Source organism: Rhinatrema bivittatum, chromosome 1 (genome assembly GCF_901001135.1).
Source record: "Rhinatrema bivittatum chromosome 1, aRhiBiv1.1, whole genome shotgun sequence".
NCBI classification, from domain to species: domain Eukaryota; kingdom Metazoa; phylum Chordata; class Amphibia; order Gymnophiona; family Rhinatrematidae; genus Rhinatrema; species Rhinatrema bivittatum.
This window is the reverse complement of record NC_042615.1, coordinates 587,763,818-587,787,811: the sequence shown is the minus strand read 5'-3', so window position 1 is coordinate 587,787,811 and position 23,994 is coordinate 587,763,818. Positions and strand designations below refer to the sequence as shown.

The 23,994-nt window shown below is 40.2% G+C and overlaps 1 protein-coding gene across 1 annotated transcript in view; it reads left to right on the top strand.

Annotated features, from left to right (window-relative positions):
- Positions 1-23,994, top strand: part of SPTLC1 (serine palmitoyltransferase long chain base subunit 1) — a 205,640-nt gene that overhangs the window by 60,644 nt on the left and 121,002 nt on the right. Inside the window, exon 6 of the mRNA XM_029618817.1 lies at positions 21,768-21,900. Coding sequence (XP_029474677.1) covers positions 21,768-21,900 — 133 coding nt within the window. The remainder of the gene's footprint in view (positions 1-21,767; positions 21,901-23,994) is intronic.

The window sequence follows — 23,994 nt, the reverse complement described above, 5'->3', positions numbered from 1 at the left end:
TTGAAATCTCTTCATACTTTTTCTCATCATTACCGCCTCGACGTTCAGGCTCCAGTTTTTGGTTCCTTTGGTCGACAGGTTCTTCGAGCGGGATTGTCTGGATCCCACCCTTTGTAGGGAAGCTTTGAGACATCCCATGGTCTGGACTGATCCGGGTACGTACAGGGAAAGGAAAATTAGTTCTTACCTGATAATTTTCGTTCCTGTAGTACCACGGATCAGTCCAGACACCCGCCCGTTCTTCTCTTATCCGCTCAATTTCATTCCTGTTGTTTTCTTCCTTTCTAGTTTTTCCTTCTTACAGGAATTTTTGTCTTTTTCTTGGTCTCCTGCATCATATGTTTCTGAAATTTACTGTTAAGGCACCGGAAGCATCTTTATGATGATAGGGGTAGTTGTACAAGAGCGCTTAGTTACACAGTTTTTTTGACCCAATTGTTGGGTTATTTGGATATTTATATTATATTTATTACTTATTCTGGTACTTGCTTGATCTTATACCTTTCTGCTTTGACAATAGTTATACTGAGGGTTCCTGGGTAGGTTCTGTCCTTATATGGGCTAGCCTCAGAATTCTGGTCTGTCTCCACCTGCTGGAACGGGGGCTTAACCCATGGTCTGGATTGATCCGTGGTATTACAGGAACGAAAATTATCAGGTAAGAACTAATTTTCCTTTGCACATGATATGGTGCGATAGCATTGGGTGACCCAATGCTGGAGGACAGGAAATGGCCTAGACTCTCTGGCTTTTCAAACAGAAAATACCTTTGTTATTCACAACAGAAAAGCAGCAAAAGTCTGTTTACCTCAGCAGTACTACAGTAAAAGTCAGACATTCACATGAACAGGGTTTTGTGTAGTTTCTGGAGCGTTCTCCTCCTGTTCTGGGCCTGGCCTCTTATTCTGCATGCCAAGGAAATGCCCTGTGGCCTGGACTCCCATTCTGGGTGTTTAAGGTGGACCGGGCATGGTGTTGTGGGGTTCTGCTCTATAAACCCCTTTCATAATATGGTTATTTTCATTTTGCTTCTGTTTGAATGACATGAATAGTTAATTTTTAGAATGTAACTGAGGGAGAGATATGTTTTGAATAGTTTGTGGTTAAAAGATGAGTTTTCTGTATGATTCTTTATAGTAATTGTACTTGGAATTTTTCTTCCCCAGGAAGAATGGGTTAGATATGCTAAATGTAAAAATGTTTAAATGATACATGATTTTATATATTGATGAATCCCTGATGCAGACTAGCTTTGAGTGCCGATATGCATTGGTATACATTTTTGTGCTTAAGCGTTAATTGTTGCATATAGTAGTTACAAGCTGATGCATCTAGCTAGCTTTTGTGAATATATTATTGAAAGATTTATTTTTTGAAAACATGAAAACAAATTTTTTCACTATATATTAAAATAGCTGTTTTACATTTCCTGCTCTTTCTTTGATGACATTCCAAAAGACACTATTCCTACATACCACATCCCACATTAAAAGATCTATTCCTGTTTGTAAACATGATTCATGCTAAATTTTACCACATTCAGCCATTTCAGATTTTAAGAGCAGTTCTCCAGATAGATTTATGGTATGCAACATGCCTAGTGTGCAGCTGGTTTACAAAAACTGGTCCCTTTACAATGGAGATGGAGACCCGTTTGTAGAATGAAAGTAGTTCTATGAAAAGTCAAATTGTTGCTGAATTGTTAAATAATTAAGGATGTAACAAACATCAGAAAGAAATGCCATACTGGGTCAGATCCAAAGTCCATCAAGCTCCGCATCCTATCTCTGACAGTGGCCAATGCAAGTCACAAGTATCTAGCAGGATTCTGAAGAGTAGATCCAATCCTCCTTGCTCATCATCAAGGAAAAGCAGTGGCTTTCCCATATCTACATGGCTAGTAATGGTACATGGACTTTTCCTCCAAGAACTTGTCTAAACTCTTTTTTTTAAACCTAAGAACACTGACTACCTTCACCACCTCTTCTGGCAATAAATTTCACTTTTTAATTATGCGCTGACTGAAAAAATATTTTCTCTGATTTTGTTTTGAATGTTACCTATTAGTTTGGTGAAATATCTTCTCGTCCTGTTTGAATATGTATTCATGGGGGGGGGGGGCTCTTGAGCAGCGACCAAGATGGCCGCTTAACCCCATGGCTCTGCAAGATACCATAGCTAATGTTTCCTAAAACCCGCTTTTTTGTTGTGTGACAGTTGCTGGCTAAGTTTTGCAGCTCCCCACGATGTCTACTCCCAAAGCTGGCAAAATTGAAGCAGCCTTCGCAGCCTCATCGGGCTCTAAAAGAACCAAGTAGGATCCACCATTTCCAGAGAAGCTGCTACCACCAAAAACAATGGCGTTGGTGGATTTAGTGCTGACAGAATTAAAACAATTAAAAGAAATGATTCAACTTAATATTGCTGTGACATCTGTCATCCGTGGCGATTTATAATCTGTGACCCAACAGATGTCAGCTTTTCAATCGAGATTACATGACTTCGAATCACAAACTTCTTCGTTACTTCTCACCACCGCTTCTCTCCCTCAGATTTCACGCATAGTAGAGAAGCTACAACAGGACTTCGGAGACCTCTCAAACCACAATCGTCGCAACAATATCAGAATCCTCGGTATCCTGGAAGGAGCCGAAGGATCTAACTTGGTGGACTTTCTCTCAAAATTGGTTCCTCCATTGTGTTTGCAGGTAACTTTCGACTACCCCTTTGAAAACGAAAGGGCACATAGAGTGCTGTCTAGGCCGCTTTGTAATGCAAAGTTTCCTAGACCTGTTATCTTCAAGGTGCTACGTTATCCTCAGACTCTGGCCATTCTTGCTGCTGCAAGAAGCCTATTATTTACCAAGGTAATTAGCTTCTTTTTGTCCCTGATCTTCTGAAGACCACGGCTATTAGATGGAAAGCTTTTTTGGTCTTACAATCTTGTCTTCAAGCCCTTGGGGTCAGATATGGATTGCTTTACCTGGCCAAAATGAATTACCTGCAACAACCAAACTAAATTATTCCATACTCAGGAGGAATTGGATGAGTTTATCTCGTCGTTGGAGCAAGCTCAAAGCATGGTTACTTGAACTTTGTTAGTTTCAGCTAATCCTTTTTCAGAGAAGTATTTCTCTACTGAGAAGTTTGCAGATGATTTCTGCCAGTCTTTGTCTTCTCAAAGTTTTTTGGGGATTCAATATGTTCTCTCACTATATCCATTAGCGGTATGGCCGCGACTACAACCCACAGGTTCTATGAATGCGGGTTTTAGTTGTACAGTGTTATGGGTGTTGAGTTATGGGACTTTGCTAGGTTTCGGCTTGCCCTGAGGCTCATTTTATTATATGGTGCTTTTTTGGCTTAGTTATTTATCTATACTGATTTTTCAATTTTTTATATTTTGTGTGTTCTCCTTTTTTTTCTTTTCTTTTTAAGATTATGTGTCAAGGAACAGATCTTGTTCTACCAAACTTTCACTGCTGTGAAGAGGGTAGGAGCTGCTGCCACTCACAATCGCCTACTTTTTTTTTTTTTTTAAACTACCCATCATGGCATCATCTGTTAGCACCATCAATGTGGTCTCATTGAATGTCAACGGACTTTCATACCCTATTAAGTACTTACATATTTACAATCCCTCCATGCTGATGTGGCCTTTATTCAAGAGATGCACCTTTCTTCTTCTGAATCACTTAAATTGAAACAACTGTGGATAGGGGGAAGTACTTTATAGCCCCGCTCTGTGCAAAAAAGGAGGAGTTGCCATTTTATTTAATAAAATTTTGGGGGCACAGATAATTATATTTCTGATATGGACGGCCAGTGGGTTTCTGCACAGGCCCTAATCAACAATGAACCCCTTACTTTTCTTAATCTGTATGCCCCAAATGCGGATGAATCAGATTTCTTCCACAAAGTATTTGCTCAGCTTCTGGACATAAGCTCTTCAAAGTACATCGTTGGAGGAGATTTTAACCAACCTTTAGATCCATTTTTAGACAGTCTGCTGCCAGGATCACCATCTCTAAGTCTTGCAAAGCCCTACGCAGCTTTATGGATTCCCTTGGATTGTTAGACCTTTGGCATATGATACATCCTACAGATAAAGACTTTACCTTTTATTCTTCTCTGCATTCATCATACTCTAGAATTGACTATTTCCTAATTTCTCATGCAATAGTGCCTTCATTGCAGTCTGCCATTATTTACCCTATTTTGATAGCTGACCATGCTGCGGTATCAATCATGTACCGATTGTCCTCTCCTGTGATGGTGGATCACCAGTGGAGATCCAATTCGACCTTGTTGGCTGTCACCTCCTTTTTGGAAATTCTCAAGGACAAAATTCCAGAATATTTTCTACACAACACCACCCCAGATGTTTTCTTTTCTTCTGTAATGACTGTATTTAAAGCTACTCTACGAGGCGATATTATCGGTTTTAGTATCAAACAAAAAAAAGCTCAACTATCTGCTCTTAATGCCTTGCAATCCAAAATTGCCTCTCTTGAGAAGTCTCATATTGTGTCACCTTCATCTGTTACTTTGAACCATCTCCTTAAAGCTCGATATAAGTATAATAAATTACTGAGTTCACAAGTAGGCCTATACATGTTCCATAAAGAGGCCCATTATTACGCTGAGAACAAGTGTGGACACTTATTATCTTCCTATCTCAAGTGACGGAAAGATAAGAAACTGATAAACGAGGGTGTCATCTTCTGGTCATCTACTTAATTCAGATGAAGGAATATTATATGCCTTTCACAATTTCTACTCAAACTTATACCGATCAGAGTCTTCAGCTTCAAGCAGTGTCATCAAACAATTTCTTTCAAGTCTTTCTCATCCTACTCTCAATGAGTCACAACGATCATCCCTGTACAGACCTATTTCCTTGGAAGAAATAGGTGTGGCTATCTCCAGTCTCTCAAATTGAAAGGCTCCGGGGCTGGATGGCTTTAATACAGACTTCTATCAAGTATTCAAGAAGGAACTCATTCCACACTTACATGTGTTTTTTTTTTCTTTAATGATATCTCACCCTTCCACTGCTTATTTTTACAGAAGCTTGTATAGTAGCTCTTCCAAAGCTGGTGAGAGATGACAAATCTGTCTCTTAACTATAGGCCTATATCATTATTAAATACAGATTATAAAATCTTTGCAAAAATTCTGGCTATAAGGCTATCCCATATCATGTGTTCACTAATACATCCAGACCAATCTGGCTTTATCAAGAATCAAATTATTGCCCATAATACACGCCTCTTTTTCCATATTCAAAAGCAAGCCCTCTTAGCCAACATCCCAATTGTGGCTCTTTCCCTAGATGTGGAAAAAGCCTTAGACGGTGTGGAGTGGAGATTTTTATTTGATACACTTCACTGGTTCGGCTTTGGCCCCACTTTTTTGACTTGGGTACAATTTTTATATAAATCCCTGTCGTCTTTTCTATATATTAATAATCGTGCCGCTAGCACTTTTTCTCTGTTTTATTGTTTAACTTGGCTTTGGAGCCTCTACTGCTAGCTATTAGGCAAGAGTGTAATATCGAAGGAGTTATCGGGGAAGAAACTTAAAACTATCCGCATATGTGGATGACATTCTCCTCTTTCTGGCAAACCCCAAGTCTTCGCTCTCTAATTTACTTGCCTTAATATCTACTTATTCTGCTATTTTGGGGTACAAAATTAACTGGCATAAAACTGAGATGCTCCCCTTAAACACTTTGGGAGCTCTGGTAGATTTTTCTAAGTACCCCATACAAAAAGTGACCCAAGGCCTTACATATTTAGGCATACGTTTCTATGAAGATATCCTAACCACTATTACTCAGTATGAGTCGTCACTACTGCAGATGTTACGTGATGCTTCATTGCAATGGTCTCTCTTGCACTTATCTTGGAGGGGCAGACTAGATACCATTAAAATGGTTCTTGCACCTCGTGTGAATTATGTACTCTCTATGATCCCCATTTTTTTCTCTAGAGAATTTTACCATCAAGTAGAAAGGCTTCTATCACAGTTCCTTTGGTGCAGCAAGGTGCCCCATATTATCCAAATTAAAGGCAGATAAGAAGAATGGTGGAGTTGATTTCCCAGATTTTTATTTATATCACAAAGCATTTATGCTCCAACAAGGTTATCATTTATTTGTGCATTGGTTTACCCCTCCAGATTACCTTCATTGGTTGTCCATTGAAAAGCTACTCCTTCTCCCTTTCCCACCCGAAAGTTTCCCAGGGATTTCACTTATTCCTCTCCATTCTTCTTATTCTATTTTACACTGAGCCTTTTGGGAATTTGAACAATGTTGCTTCTCCAAAGCCTCTCAATGGAGCTTCTCCTGATTTGCCCCTCTGTGGCATAATCCTTTAATTTTAGTGGGAAGCCATTCGCTTAATTGGCAGATTTGGCAGCGTATTGGGATTTGGTTCCTTTCTTCTATAGTACATTAGAGGTGCCTTATCCTTCCCTACATTACAGGAGCAGTTTTCTTTGCCTGCATCTCAGTTTTATGCCTGGTTGCAACTTTGAAGTGTGTTGCATGCTGCTTCTTTATCTCCTAAGGCTATTGATGACTCACCTTTTCTGTTCACAATTTATCAGGACTATGATTTTCATGGCCATCTTGCCTCTAGACTCTACAAACTTCTAAAATCTTCTTCCTTTCCACAGCCCTTGTGGGGCATGCACACGTTATGGTTGTCTGAGCTTGCCGATTTGTCAGGACATGTGAATTGGGATCATTTTGGAATGTCTTTGTTTGCATATCACTATCTTCCAGCTTGATCCAAACCTCCTTTTTTGTGTCGCATAGAGCAGTGTGGACTGTTATGGTTGTGAGGTGTTGGAGTGGATTCTTAGGTACTGCGGTGACGGCCACTCCCACAGGGAGGAGCCCCAGGAGGAACCGCAGTACTAGGCTAGACTCTATACACTCAGACACAGAGAAGTTGTATTTATTGTACAGCTCGATGGTACTGCCCGGGGAGCGGGCAGCAGTGAAGGAAACCCAGTGAAGTAGTCCAGAGGTCCTCCGCAGAGGAGACCGGTCTCACACTCGAGTAAGCGATAGGCAGCGGGGCGTAGCAGGGACAGGTCCCGGATGAAGAGACAGAGCGCTGAAGCTGAAGGTGAGACAGACTGAAAGGGTTAGTACTCACTGAAGCAGAAAGCTGTATTGTTGAAGGTCCTGGCAGGCAGAACTTGTTCAGCGGCAGGCACCAGATTAGGGAGAGCAGGCCCTTGAGGAGCAAGTACCCGGTATCCCAAGATAGGTACCTGAAATAGAGCAGAAGGGCCCCCGAGGAGCTGGTACCCAGGTTAGTGAAGAAATACCCCGAAGGGCAGAGAGAGCTTCCTGTGGCAGCTGGGAAGCGGCAGAGCAGCTTAGACTGTTGGCAATTCATTCCTTGCTAACTCAATTTGTTAGCAAACTAAGGGCAGGCTAAATACCAGGATGTGATGATGTCACTCGGAGGGGACACCCCGGAGGTTCCCGCCATGACGTGGATAAAGACATGGTGGCGCGCGCACCCTAGGAGGCCCTCAGGAATATCATGGCGAACACCGTCGCCATTGCCGATCCGGGGACACCAGAGAGAGCGGCATGAAGATACGGCAGCAGCCATCTTAAGAACATAAGAAAATGCCATACTGGTTCAGACCAAGAGTCCATCAAGCCCAGCATCCTGTTTCCAACAGTGGCCAATCCAGGCCATAAGAACCTGGCAAGTACCCAAAAACTAAGTCTATTCCATGTTACCATTGCTAAGGGCAGTGGCTATTCTCTAAGTGAACTTAATAGCAGGTAATGGACTTCTCCAAGAACTTATCCAATCCTTTTTTAAGGACTAACCACATCCTCTGGCAACAAATTCCAGAGTTTAATTGTGCGTTGAGTGAAAAAGAACTTTCTCCGATTAGTTTTAAATGTGCCCCATGCTAACGTCATGGAGTGCCCCCTAGTCTTTCTACTATACGAAAGAGTAAATAACCGATTCACATCTACCCGTTCTAGACCTCTCATGATTTTAAACACCTCTATCATATCCCCCCTCAGTCGTCTCTTCTCCAAGCTGAAAAATCCTAACCTCTTCCCAAGGCTTGAGGAGAGAGAAGGAAGACAGGTGAGGCACAGAGGTCGAAGCCATCTGAGATCGGATGCAACATTGGACTCCCTGAAAACTTTATCATGCTGGTTTAATCAACTCGCATGCTTGTTGGTCCTGCTCTTCTCTTAATGCTACTTTGTCACACGTTATTTTTTTGTCCCACTGTGCTCACTTTTTGGCAACATATTTGGACAATGATCTCGGCAATATTAGGACTCTCCTGCCCTATAACTTACTGTATTGTTATACTGCGTGGAGCAACTCAGTCTCTTTGCCTCCCTTCCCCATGCCGTAAGCTACTTGATTTTTTACTAACAGTAGCTCTGCACATAATCCTTGCCAACTGGAAGCATAGTGATTTGCTATTCACTCATTTTTGGTGAAATTCTGTAGGTTTGTATAGTAAATATGAAAAGGCAATGGCGGCTAAGTATAATCGATTGTCTACATGGGTGCAGGTATGGAAGCCCCTTGAGAGATATATTGAATCATTGTAATACTCGTCTGTTTACTGGTGGTGGCCAGCTTCTTCCTCCCTCCTTTTTTTTTTTTCCTTCTCTTTTCTTTCTTGTTCCCTTTTCTTAAATATTACAGTTTGTGTATCTTGATACTGTGTATATACATTTAAGAGACTGTCTTTAATTTAAAAAAAAGATTTAAACTGAATATGTGTTCAGTGCTGTGGGTAGGAGGGATTGGGTAGGGATTTTGCTGGTCTATTCACCTCCTGGTTTTAACCTAATTAGGATGGAGGATCTTATTGAATTTATAGAGGAGTTAGCAGTAGATTTTCTGAATGTAATCATTGTGGATGATTTTAATTTACACACAGGTAAATTATAGGTTGGCCCATCGATTTCTGGATGCTTTAGTGGCATTTGAATATATGCAATTGGTACAGTTTCCAGCTCATAAAGGGGACATATATTCTGAACCTAGTTGTTGGCAGTGAAGGGGAGAGGAGGAAGATATTTGGTCAGGTCATAAAGTTTTTGGTTTTATGTAGGGGAGGGTTTAATAGAGGAAGTAGATGGGAGTGGGAAGAAGTATAGGTGCAAGATAGATTCTGACCATTTTTTTTGCTAGATGAAGGGCATCTGGTTTTGATAGTGGTGATGGGCCGATTGAAGATCTGGTTGAAATAGGGAATTCTTATTTGATAAAATTTTTAAATGAGGTTGCCGTAATTAAGGCTATTGGAAAGAAATCTTAGCCTTCTGCCCCCCAGGCTCTCTTCAGTTAGAGACATTTCATAGATTGATTAGAATGTTAGAAAAGAAATGGGTGGATTCTTGTTTTGGGGTTGATAAATGAGATGGCGCAAATTAGCTAATTATTATTTTGTTAAGAATAGTCAGGCATAACAACTTTTTTTTTTTTTTTTTTAAGAGCAGCTTCAATAGACTGCTTTGATAGAGCTTTGCATTTATGAGGTCACTGTCCAAATAGCAAAGTTAGGGCCAGATTTGCTAAGGCTTTTCCTCCATTCTGTGTCTAGAGCAAAAATGCTTAATATGTGACCCCCTTAACCTGATAAACTTAACCGGATAACTTTGGAGGTGTATTCAGTAGTGCAGCCGCATTGTTGAATATATCCAGCTAACTTTAGGTCAGCTCTTTGGCTCAACCAGACATAGCTGGCTAAATTAGCTGGCAAACTTTGAATATCAGTTAACTGGATAACTTAGCTAGCTAACTCAACTCCTCCCAGTTACGCCCCTGGAATGCCCCTAACTTGGCCAGCTGAATTCTAGCTGGATAACTTATTAGCTGGCTAAGTATCCAAATGATCATTTGGCTGGATAACTTCTGAGTTATCTATATGAATGCTTTGAATATGGATCCCTATATTCTTACACAACAAGGTCCATATTCATTAGACCAATGAGTGGCAAGTTTATCTGTGCAAAGTTACCCAGATAAACTTTTTATTCAGCAGGACAAGTCTCCCTCTGCATATACTAGGCTAAAGTTAACTGAAACAAATACTTTGGGGAGAAGGGCAAGCCCTTTGTAATAATATTTTTACCCTTGCAGGTCAGTAGTGACCCAGTTTTTCCTCCTTTCCCTCATCCCATAAGCTTAAAGAAAAAAAAAAGTCAAGGGCTTAGTGTCCCAATTCCCTTTTCAATGCTTAAAAATATACCTCCTCCCTGTCCTCGCAAACCCTTCCAAAGCTTTCCATTACCAGCATGGGAAGAGAGAGATTTAATCTTCCCTATGATGTAAATGTGTGACACCAGAGGGAAGCTGCTCTTCCCGGCCCTCTCCCCCCACCCCCCATCCCCAATTACATGCAGTGGTTGACACCTCCTACCAGCAGCCTAAAGATCCTCCATCCCCCTTCCCAAGAAGTTCTACCTGGTAAAGGAGTGAAAACCTGGCCAGGAGGACACAAGCTTCTGTCCTCCTGGCTTAAGGGTCCAGTGTTCCTTTGACAGCAGCACTTAGTGTACTGTCAATGCAACCTTGGATGCTTAACTGGTAGGATGAAAGCTTCTGTCCTCCCAACTAGGCTTTTGCTCCATTATCTGGTAGGAATCTTGGGAGTAGGGGAGGATGTCATCAATGGTTTTCACTTTAGGTGGGTGGGAGAAGGGAGTAATCATGGCTGCACATGCACAGAATTGTGACTTTCTGGCCCAAAATGTTTAAAAGAGCAGGATGCAAGGAGTGTGAAAACAGTCTGAAGGCTGCCCTTTCATAACACTTGGGGAGGTGGTAAGTTCTCCTCCTATGGGGGTCATGGAAAACTTTAGAGAATTTGGAGGGGGGCTTCTTACATCTTTATGCAGGGAGGATTGGGCTGCTCTATATTTTTCCTTAACTTGGGGGAGGGGAAGGGAGGGATTAGGCCATGGTTGGCCTGCAAAGGTTTTTGTTTTGTTTTGGGGTTTTTTAACCAGGTAGGTTTAAAGTCACCATATGAATGTATCTGAATAACCAGACTTATGGACATCTTTACTAAAGATTGTCTCCCATTTTGTGTCTGTGGGAACATGCTTAGTAAATAGGGCCCTTAGTTGGATAGCACTGAATATCAGCACTACCTGGCTAAGTTTAAGCCCTACCACTGGAGTATTGCCTCACAGCCATTTTTTTTTTTTTTTTTTAAAGCCAGTTAAGATTTAGTCCGGGTAATGATTGACCTGACTAAAACTTACCTGTTCAGAGAGGCAGGAAATTCATAACTCTGGGTTTGTCTGCCTGTGTCTGAATGTAGCCTGAGCAAGCATTTTGAGTATGGATCTCAATGAGGTTGATACTCAAAAGATTTATCCTTCTAAAACTGAGTTTTAGTCATGTAAGTTTTCCTTGTTGAAAATCTGCCCCATCCCACCATTTTTTTTTTTTAATCTAGCTAACTTTGTGTGGGTAAAATCATTACACACACACAAATGTAGCTGTCCTAAAAGAGGACCAGGTTTCAGAATTTAGCTGGTTAGCCTGTTAGCACTGATTATCATAGTAAATTTGGCTGGACCAATTTAGTGAGTCAGAGCAGTCCTAAATTTCACCAGCTTGATTTTGCAAACTCCCCACCCCCCACCTGCAAATAAATGCCATACAGGCAGGGCTGGTGCAAGGTTATTAGGCACAATAGGCAAATCTTAAAACCTTGTGGCCCACACAATTAAAAGTTTATGCATTTATAAAAACAGGTTTTACATGAAAGGATATTCAAAGTACAGAGTTTTTAGGTCAAATTATCACTTTCAACATGTCTATTTATATTTACATTCATTGCTGTGATGCAAACAGGACACTTGCAATATGTCTGTCATATGTGTTTTATCATGTTTTGAGTGTGTGCTTGGCCCTTAAAAAGCCTTGAATAAACAGGTTTACTATCTTGTAATTATAAATCAATCATACCAAAACACTAACTACCAACACTCAAATAATAACAATCCTACCTATGAAAAAGCAACATTGCAAATATTACACCAGGCCCTAAAACACCAATAGACCTCCTATTAGGAAAACAGAACAAGTCAGGCTGCTAAAGGTCCCTACACAGAAATTGCATATTAGTAGAATACCACACCTTGATCACACATGCAGAGCACAGAGAGACCCTCATCAAATTCAGAATAAAGAGACCACAAAGTATAAATAGGAACTTACAGACAAAAACTGGAAACCACAACAATCCAGACTCTGTATGTAGTGCAACAATGGAAAAACAGAAAATTACCATTCCTCATAAAACATCAAACAATAAAATCAATAACTATAAAACATATTTCAAAACAGCTGATGAAAAGAATAACATCCAGTTGTGCTGCCCATCTGATTGCAGCAGACGCCCTTGGGATCATGTTACAGCAATTTTAAAAGAGCTTCACTGGTTTCCAGTGAAGCAGCATATTGAATGTGTTAGCTTTGGTTTTAAAACTGTGAAATAGGAAGGCCCAAATTATCTTTTTAATTTGAGACTGTTCCAACCATCTCGAATATTACATTCACAAGGAAAATTCTTTTTGGATGTTCTCTCTGTTAAATTAGCACAACTTTCTGAAACATGCCAACGGGCGTTTTTTGTTTGCGGTCCATCATATGCCAGATACTCTTTGGGTACAAGATAACATTGCAGTCTTTCATAAACAGCTAAAGACAATGTTGTTTCAAATAGCTTTTTCTTAATTTATGTTTATATTATTGTATTGTATTTTGTTGATGTTTTAAATTAGAAGTTTTGATATTGTAATCCGTTTAACATGTTCTTTTGCTATGGGTGAATAGAAATATTTTAAAATAAATAATTGAAAATTGATTGGGAAATTTAAGAATTTTCCTTATACCAGTAAAATATACTTTTTAAAATAGACACATCAAATAATACCCAATCATTAAAACTAATTAAAAAAAGTATTTTAAAAATCCTCTGCTCTCCATAATGCTCCTTGAGATTGCCCACATACACATACTCTAGCACTTTTCTCCTCGGGAAGTTAGAAGCTGCAGTAGCTTCTTTCTTTGGCCCATGTAACTGACGGGACTGCTTTTTCTTCAGGCCATTCAGGTCAATGGCTACTCTGCCTCCTGGTCCTCTTTCTTCGGGCTGCATGGGCCCACCTTGCTTGGCCTCCTGCCTATTCCTTCTGACTGCTGCTATTACACCGCCTCCTTCCTGTCCATGGGGTCCACATGAATTCCTCTTCCAAGGTAGAAAAGGTAGAAGCAATCCCTATGATCTTTTCAATGCTGCACCACCCCAAAACAGTGGTATTCTAGGCAAGCGCCTTGTCTACCTAATGTTTCCACTGGCCCCATGTGCGGGAGGTTACCAGCCCACTGCAGGATCTCCCCTTCCTCTTGCTTTTCCAATAATATAAAAGTGGTTTCTTTGGGAAAGGGGTGGGGTTGGTAAGGGAGACAAGCTCTCTTCTATGATTGGAAAAGAGGGGCACCTGCCAGCAGGCTGTTGCATCTGCCTGTGCAACTTTAACTTCGTTTCCTAGGACAGAGTGTCCGATAGAAGTCCACTGTAAAACCATCTGGACCCGAAGCCTTCCCCGTCCGTAGAGCTGACAAAGCCGTAGCAATTTCCAGAGTGTAGAGAGGACCATCCAAAAGCGTCCGTTGTTCTTCAGTAAGGGAGGGATGAGAGAGCTGTGAAAGAAACTGATTGATTAATCTGTGAGAGAGGAGATGAAGATTCAGATTGGTACAAATCAGAATAAAAATCACGAAAAGCATTCAGAATATCAGTATCAGAAAGTAAAACCTCACTGGAGGGAGATTTAATGGCATGAATACACTTTTTATCCTTTCTTCTTTTTGAGATAGATGGCTAATAAATGACCATATTTGTTGTTTTCCGCATAATATTAGGCATGCTAAGTGAAAAGTTTGCCTACATGGGAACTTAGAAGCTTATTGTATACATAACGTGCTTTATACTAAGGAAAACCAAGTAATAGGAGTGGGGCAGGAAACATAGTCCTTCTCCAAACTAGCCACCTTTGATTGTAAAGAGGAGAGAGCGTCATGCTGCTCTTTCCGAGAGTGGATACTGCAGCTTATGATCTCACCTCTAATAGTGGCTTTAAAAGCAACCCAAACCATCGAAGAGGATACATTAGAAGTGATATTATGCAAAAAATAGTCATCAGTTTTTTCATGGAGAAAATCAGAGAAGAAGGGATCAGCCATTAAGGCTGAATTTAATCCTCCATATATGATCTTGTGCAGATGAGGAGGACAGTGTGAGAATCAGGGAGACTGCTGCATGGTCTGAAACCAGAATAGGATGAATAGCAGCAGATTGGCCTTGGGGAACGGGAACCAAGGACCCAGAAATAAATAATCAATTCGTGAGATGAGGAGGGGAAAAATAAGTGTAATCTTTTATCGGGGATTGGCCAGACCAAAAGAGTCAATAAAATCATGTAAAACCTTGTGTGTTTTGGTATAAGACAGTCTGGCAGAAGATTGTTTGTTTACCCAAAAGAGGATCCAGAGGCTGGTTAAAGTCACCCCTGATAACCAATGAAGCGGGCCCCATCCCCAAAACCTGAGTAAAGAGAGCATAGAAAAAATCAGGATCAGTGTTGGGTGCATAAAGATTAAAACATACCAAAGATTCAGTTCCCAGCTGTGCCAGCACAGTAACCCAGCAACCACCCGAATCAGCAATATGTTGAGAGACATGGACCCCCAATTCTTTATGAAATAAAATGGCCACCACTCTCTTCTTATGTAGTGTGGGACTAAAAAACCTCATCCACCCAGGTTTGTTTAGTTTAAGGGATTCTGTAGAAGAGAGGTGAGTCTCCTGTAGAAAAGCCACATTATAATTCAGGGATTGTAGATACGTTAATATCTTTTTCCATTTAATAGTTTGTGAAAGACTATTGACATTAAGAGAAATTATCTGCAAGGAAGGAACAGCAATAGCCATAGTAATACTATAAGGAAGTATAGAAAGCACAACCTGCTGAGAAAAACAGTAATAAGGAGAATACAGTGACAAAGGAGTCATACAAAAATAACCCTAAAGAAAGACAAATCAGAGAAAAAAAGAACAGAGAAAGATACAAATGGTAAAGAAAGTACCCACAGCCAAATAATTGGCAACATGCATAAAATGAGCCTCTAGGCAGGCCAATAGCCAAACAAGATCCATTGAAAAAGAAAAAAAACCACACAAGATATGTTGAATGCACAAATAGACCAACAAATCCAAAAAAGGAAAAGGAAATTCAGCCTCCGACAAGGCCGATCACAGCATGGTAAATCACATCAACATGGAGTCCAACCGGTCCTTCCCAGCATCCACCGAAAAGGAAACTAAGATGGTGCTCCTAACTGGAGAAAAAGACAAAGTTCACACGTCAGGGATTGCTCCTTCAGGTCACCATGGCCTGCCTTTTTTTGAAAGAGGTAAGGAACGTTGTGAGATCTTCAGGCACGTCGAAAGACCGGGTCTGATTATGGCAAGCCACTTTAATGCGCGCAGGGTAAAGAAGGCCTTAACAGGCCCCCAAGGCTTGCATGTGAGGACGCAGGGCCAAAAAGGCTTTGCGTTTTGCCGTAGTAGATTTGGCCAAGTCTGGATAAAAAGAATCTAATTTCCTTGATATGTAATTGGCGCACAAGAGTGCACTGCCGAAAGGATCGCCAAAGCCTGTGGATAGCGAAGTACCTTAAAAATTACCGGTCTGGGAAACTTAGATTTCAGTAGGCCTGGATGGTATCTGGTATGTCCGTTCAATTTTGAAAGGTAACTCAAAGGAGAGCTGGAGACATGTCGGGATCATAGTGGTGAGAAAGCTTATCATACCAGAGCCCTCTGATCCTTCAGGGCACCAAGAATCCAAATGTTGTTCTGACAGTTGCGGTTGGCAAGGTCCTCCATATCCCTTTGCAGACGATCCACCTTCTAGGTAAGTTAAGGGAGCAGCCCAGTTGCTAGCAGCAAAGATGCTGTCTGAGATTCGACATCATCTAGACTGGTTTGGAAAGTAGACATTTGCAAGGACATAGGAATTAGAATGGAAATATCTGCAAACATCGTGTCAGTATTAACCTGCAGCACGTCCTTGAGCTGCTTGAGCTCTGAAAGAACTATCTTAGCCGAAGCCATCGCTTTCACATGCGGCACCTTCTGTGGCATCGGGGGGGGGGGGGGGGGGGCTTGTTTTGCATGTTTCATGCTTGCTGCCTCTGCAAAAGTGGCTTCCATCTTTCCGGACTTTGATCCTGACAATACCCCGCGGAAATAGGCAGAAGGGATAAGTTGGTCATAACAAATTATCAGTGCGTAGGATAGAAATCAAAAAAGGATCTTGAAAGAGCAGCTAGATCAAGCAGCCATCTTGGTCACTGCTCAGCCACGCCCCTCCCCCCCCCCCCCCCCCCCCCCCGAAGCACTGCGTTTTGGTTTCGAGGCTGCAGCCTGAATCTTGATGAACTACGTTGAAGTGATGATGGCGCACCTTAGAAGTTCACATGCTTGCAGACATGACTCATATTTTCCAATGGATAAATAAGTGTTCAGGTTTAGCTTAGTGAAGGGAGTTAATCCCAGCTATCATGCAACAGCTGAATCTATTGACCTGGCATGAGGTGCATGCAGATACCATGATCTGAGACTTGGGGTCAGAGTACTTTTGCAACAGTGACTGGGGAATATACAAAATTGGGGAAGGGGAGAGGGAAAAATCTTACTGTTAGAAATACTAAGAAAAACAAAAATAACAATCATCTTAATGTGACTAGAGGCTCATAATCCAATCTAATAAACTTTGCAGTTGTGGAGAGTGCTGCTGAACTAGCATCACAGCCTCACTGGCTTTTTCCAGAACTGCTGCCTTCCCATTTTTTTAAGCAGTGGCCTGTATTTGGGAAGCAATAGGAGGGAAAAGTAATTTAATCAGAGAAGAGTAATTGATTTATGTAGCATCTTTCATCAGACAATTCCAATGCACTTTATTTAAAATAGCTTATGTAAAATAGTTTGTATACCTCTTCTTCAGTGAGATTATCCAAAGCAGTGAACACATGTGCAGATAAACTGCAGCACAGTGTCAACATTTTAAAACACTCAGACCATTCAGAAGAAAAATAAATCCTCCAAATGGATGTTAGACTGGCACCATGGCATGAGTAGGGCACAAAATCCCAAACCACTTGGAGTAACCAACACACAGGAAACCCGCTTTACAATATAGTAGTTTACACACACAGAGCTTTACTGGAGTGTAAAGTATGGGGACTAGTCTATAGGATGCTTTTTAAAATATAAGGTGATGTTCCCAGGCTCAACATCCAAGTCAGCAGTCTTGAATGCCAGATCTTTTTGGATAAAGGTTACCCTTTGACTCATGCAGAGCTGCTTTCTGAAGGCACTGGACTGGGAGCAGTTCACTCCAGCATAACATATTGCTGTGGCAATGGAAGTGGATGAGAAGCTAATGCCCCTTGAGTAAGATGTTCAGAGCGGTCCTGCTTTGCTGCACAGCTTAACAAGACCATTGCTCCATGCATTAAGCATTAGACCAGGAGTAGGCAGCTCTGGTCTTGGAGTGCCACAAACAAGTCTGATTTTTCAGGACATCCAGAATGATTATACATGAGATTGATTTGCAGGCAGTGCATGTAAATATCTCTTTGATGTTCATTGTGGTTATCTTGAAAACTAGACCTGTTTGTGACTGTTGAGGACTGGAGCTGCCTACTCCTGCTCTAGACCATATCTCCTGAAAGCAACAAGGAAATATGGCTTGCAGGAAAGGATTTAAAAAAGCAAATCTTTCAGATAGGGGCTGTGATAATGTTAGAATTAAATGCACCAATCAGAGTTACATAATGCTCCAAGTATAGGGTTGTTGGGTTGAGCAGCTGCTTTATATCATGTGCTGGAAATGCAATCTGCATTGGCCGAAAATGGGAGAAGTTATTGTGAAAACCATGTTTTTTAATCTTGGAATTACTATTGTAAATATTTGCTGAGGTGGTAGAATTGTCTGAGAATGTAAACAAATGAACTCTTTCAAAAGAAAGTAAAAAAAAAATAAAAATTAAAAAGCCTTTCTTCTAATCTCAATAGATGTTTGTCTATTCTTCCAGCTATGAAGAGGTCCTTTGATTATATAGATCAGGTGATTAGATTTCTCTGTGCATAAGAGGAACAGCTTCATGGTTGGCTGTGCTAAAAGCAGTCTGTTTCATACTGTTTATTTACTGAGTCTCAGGAGTTCCTCCTAGTACTGCATTGTTGGTCACTGAATCAGGGCTTGTCAGCAGGGCTGGCCAGGAAGGAGACAAAAGGGGTAATTTGCCCTAACACTCAAAAGGGTCTTTATTATTATTATTATTTTAATTAATAAATTAGTGACTTTCTGTCCCAGGCCTCTAGGTGAGCTGGTCTATTTCAGGCTCCAGAAAGTGATTTCATCACATGCAGTTCAGGAGGAGAATAAGAGAGCAATATTCAAAAACAGTGCAACCGGACAACTTATCCTGCTAAAGTTAGCTGGTTAAGTTGTCTGAGATATTCAGCAGCATAAATGCCTCACTGAATATACTCGCCTAAAGTTATCCGGATAACTTTCAAACCTAACTGGCTGTGTTTGAATATACCTGGTTATGTTTAAAGTTATCCGGATACGTATACCCGAATAACTTTAGCCTTAATCAGCTATCTTAAAACATAGCTGGTTGGGGTGGGAGAGAGAGAGCCACCTTGTGAGCTTGCAGGCCCAATCCCCCGTCCCACTGAGAAACTCAGGGCATAGTATAATAATTGTTATAATAATTGTTTCTTTTATCCCATTACTATTCACAATTTAGGCTTTAATTGTATGTATTTATCTTATGTATTTTAAAAGCTTTAAACCACTGTGATGGCTCGTCTGAATGACAGTATAGAAAATTTGATAAATAAATAGTACCTGAACTTCCTTTCCCCGCAAGCAGCCCCCCCCCTCCAAAAGATGTTAAACATTGTAGACCTCATAAAGCTAACTCGAAACATGACCTGGAACCCTCCCACGCTATCCAGCATCATCATAAACACACCCCGCCTCCACCTCCAGGAGCGCTATGATCTCACCTTCATGCCAGCAGCATGGAGGTTTCTGTGGTGCTGGGAGGGTGGACTTCAGCAGGAGTCCCAGAGTCCACAAATATTTTAAGAATTTGGTCGGGGAGGCCTGAAATATTTAACGTCTTTTTGGGAAGGGAGGACAGTTATACCACTGTTATTGATTTAAATTTGAGTTTCTCAGCAGAGTGGAGGATTGAAGATTAGGCCTGAAGGCCCCACAAGGTTGTGTGTGTGTGTGGTGGTTTTGGGTTTTTTTTTACCAGCAATGTTTTAATATAGCCAGTGAAGGCTAAAGTATTCTGGATTAACTTTAGACCTGTTTTCACCACAGATAGATTTACTCAGCTAAACTTAGCCAGATAGCCAGGTATCACTAAATCAGTGCTAAGTTTAAGCACTGCCCAGTATGCCGCCTCTTTTTATATGCATAAGTTTTAACTGGATAACAACTTATCCTGCTGAAACTTACCCGGACAGTGGGAGACAAATTTAAACCTCTTGGCTCTCTAAGACCCAAACTTAGCCAGACAAACCATTTTGAATATTGATCTCTAAGATTTCTAATTGTAGATGTCTGTTTTTCATGCCAAGGAAACTCAGCATGGTAACAGTAGCACTAGACATACATAGGAAACATTTCAGTACAACCAACTTGAAACTTTTATGATAAACATGCTTTGTTAGGTTAAGATTTCTCTAGTCTGCCCATTTTCACTTCCTAATAATTGTGAGGTCAATATTCAGTGTCCCTTAGCCAGATAAGTGGTAGCGTCTGAATAACCGGCTCCGTTCAGCAGCTGCCACTTAGCCAGATAACTTCTTATCCAGCTAAGTAGTTAGCTGGCTAAGTTGTGGACGAGATGGGGCATAATGGGGAGGAGCTACTTATCAGGCTAACTTAAGCGAAATAAGTGGTTATGTTTATATTTATCTGGCTAATTAGCCTGAATATACCTGGATAACTTTAAAGTTATCCACATAAGTATATCCATTTAACTTTAAAGTTGTCCAGGTATATTCAGTGGCATAGGTGTGTCGCTGAATATCCCAGATAAGTTAGTCAGATATAGTAAGTCAATCTGGCTAACTTAACTAAGGGGCTACCTTTTGAATATGGACCTCTGGGTTTATTTTCGTTTCCCCGCAATTAAGGATTTTCTGGGCTTATCCCATGCTCTTAGAAATTCCAATATTTTTTTTTTCCATTCCTTTATATTAATTTGATCATGTTTGTACTTTTTTTTTTTTTAATTCTTTAATACATTTTTATTTCCAAAACCTCCATGAAATGTATAAAGTTATGTCGTAAGATAAAATCATGAAACAAGAAATGAAGAAAACTGTCAAATTGCAGAACTGATAAATTGATCAGAATAGATTATATAGTTTGCTAGTTTGATATGTATTTGTTTCAACTTGGGGCATGCTGTTGTGATTGCAGGTTTAGGTGACAGAGCCAGGTAAAGAGCTAGAATATCTTTAAATACATCAAACATTCCAAGCTTTCAAATGATTGTGGCATGTCCATCTGACAGTGTGTGCAGAGCTGCCAAGTTACCCAGTCGCAGGAGGGAGATTTTAGGCCAGTCCTGGATTTCACATCCCCATCCTGATGCTTTATGGGACCTATAGCATTGATTACAATGGGTAGACTCGGGGACTACAAATACCCACTGCTTTGGGATGTAAGTTCACAACCAGGAATGGCAAAAATGTCTCCCTCCTGGAATTGGATAATTTGCAGTTGTGTGTATGTGCTAATGCTGTACACACCCACCCAGTAGCAAATAAGCATTTTTGTTTTAGACTCGCTGTTTGGGGAGGAGGGGACAGTTATGGAACTATTATTGTTGTAAATTGGAGTCCCTCTAGAAGGCGACCAGAGGGAATTTAGTCCTGAATTACATGTTTTGTAGTAAATTCCAGAATTACATTTTTTTTTTTTTGTAACCTAAAAGAAGTTTGTTACATGTTTCATCCTGGAGTAGATTCTCAATGTGAAAAATGCATGAAGCAATGGTAGATTGATTAATCCAGGTATTAAAGGATTGGTATATGAAAATAGAGTAATGTAGTTAGCATATACTATCTGTAACTGTGTATAAAATATAGACATATAGGTGTGGGGGTGGGTGTGTGCAATAGAGAGAATTAATCTCCTGGAAAGAATTTAGTAAATGATGCAAAAACAGAACTTGCATTTCTGGTGCAGTTTTTCCTGTTCAGATATAAATATATAATTTTTCTACCATTGGCTCAAGCTTCAAATGTGAGCTGTTCTTGATATGTTACTTTTTCAGCTTGTGAGAAGAGGATCTTATTTTTATTATTTTGTTCCAGTTCCAGTAGTAGTCTCTTTCTGTTCTGTGTTGAGAGAAATTCCTATTTAAGTAGAGCAGAGCAGCCAGCCTGCTTGCATACTGGTAGCATGGATTTAACATGTTCTGTAACTTGAGTCTATAATCTTCTGACCTGAAAGTGTAAGTGCTGACTGCTAAGCCACCACTTTTCTTTGTTGCTCATTTTGCCAAAAAGGAATAACATACAACTAGACTGGCTAAAATGGTTTTTGGCACTTTTTCCCCCAGATGTGCATTTGGAGTTGGAAGACCGGCTAGCCAAATTTATGAAGACCGAGGAGGCTATTATCTACTCTTATGGTTTTGCCACCATTGCCAGTGCTATTCCTGCTTACTCAAAGAGAGGAGACATTGTTTTTGTGTAAGTTCTGTCCACCCTTGAGATCCTGGACTTAGATTTTCCCTGTTAATAAAAAAAAAAAAACAACTTTGTTTCCTGCCAAGGTTTTTTTTTAATGTTGAAATTTACTTTATCTTTGTTAGCTTTTTAACAACATAGGCCGCCAGATAGTTACATTTTAGGATGATTTTTCTTTTTTTAAAGATCAGCCACCTACTTGAGGGAGATTGATTTTCCAGTTCTTGTCTCATAGTCAGTGTTCTTGTATTTAGTATCTGCAATGAACAGAACTAGTGAACATGAGATGTTTCATCATTGCTTTTAAATTGGAGTCACATGCGGAAAGTCAAATTGGTTCAAGCCATTCGTTTTCCATGCAGTGCTTTGTCCTGCCCTTCTTGTGACTGGAGTGCTATTGCAAACATAACTATTGGTAATGAATGTGTTTTTCATGCATTAAAACAACTGTACTGGGAAATTAATGGAGCCAGCAGACAGTTATTCTCTCTGACAAAAGACATGCACAGGCATAAAGTTCCATTTTGAAGTCTGATCTTCCCACGTCTTGGCAATTTGATTATTTGTGTTTGGTTTTTTATCATTATAAAATTGAATTGTAGTTTGAGAGCAGCGACTTTTTTCAATAGCTTAGTTTTAGCAGAACTTGCCGAACAATGTTTAATTGTAGATTTTTGTGTAAATATTGCTATAGAAATTTGACCCACTGCTTACACAAAATTTTTCTTGCAGTCAGCAGTGTGCAGAACTTGTTAAATATTCCCTGTCTTAGTCATGTTATCTCATTAAGATGATTACAGCATTTTCTCTGAGTGACATATTCTAAAGTCAGCCTCCAAGCACATACAATATGATATTGATAGCTGCGGGTTTTATGCTTCCTCATGTACAGGGCTGCATTGCTCATTAGAAGGGGAGACAGGGTATAAAAAAAAGAATCATAAGCCTGGTTATTGCTTCTGAATAGTAACTTTTGTCAGCTATGTCTGGGTCTCTAGTCAGCGCTTTTGCATACCTGTTGAGTATTTTTCCCCTGATAAAATTTAATGGGATAATGACCACAGAACAGGTAGGAAGTATGGATCAATGTGGGTCTTTGATGAACAGAATAGGCCACACTTAGCTTTTTGGCATGAGAATGAGTCCAGGCCTAATACCAACACTGAAATATTTTCCTATTTTCGCTAGTCCTACTTTTCAGTGGGCCTCTGTTATGAAAGAAGAACTTTATGAAATGGCCAGTTTTTGTAGGATTGGTGCAGTCTCAACTTCTGGCACTTGCAAAATCCACATCCACAAGAGCTGGACATAGTTAAAAATACTTCTGTTTTATTAAACAACCAAATTCTTTTGTGACTGTCTTCTTCCTAGCTGTATTTCATAACTTGTCCAAATAAGATAAAAGTATTTTTGTGGAATTCTGTAGTGAGGCTTTTTTTTTCTTTTAATTTTTTTTTAAATATTTATTTCCCACCTTTCTGAAGTTCAGGACAGATAATACATACACAGTAAGTTAAATGACATACAACAGAGAAGATGAATCACAACGGAATATAGAGATATGGGGACCCAAAACATTTTTCTCTTCAAGCAACTGTGAATAAATGATGAATATGTTGAAATCAACTCTATTCTAAGTCTCATCTATTGAGCCAGCTATGACAAGGTTCCATGAACTTAATCAGCGCTATACTGTCTACTAATGTGGGTTTCACCTTTTTTCTGTATACCGCTCATTGTCTCCACCTCTCATGAGCCATATCATGTTACAGAATGGTAAACACTGAGGCAGCTCCATATCAGCTGAAAAGACTACTCTATATAGGTGTGTTTTTTTAGGGCCTTTTAAAATTCTTTGAGTGAACATATTGATGATGGAAGGAAATTCCAGAAAGAGGGACCTGATATAGAGAAGGTTCTTTCATGGGTAACTGTCAACTGGGCTACATGAGGAGAAGGGTCTTTGAGATAAGGACTGGAGAGATCTTAAGGAAGTGTGTAGTCTGAGGGTAGAACTGATCCTGGAAGATGTAACATTGTTGAGCAAAGTGTGTATTATACCCGCTGGTTTGTATTGTATATGTTGCTGTATAGGGA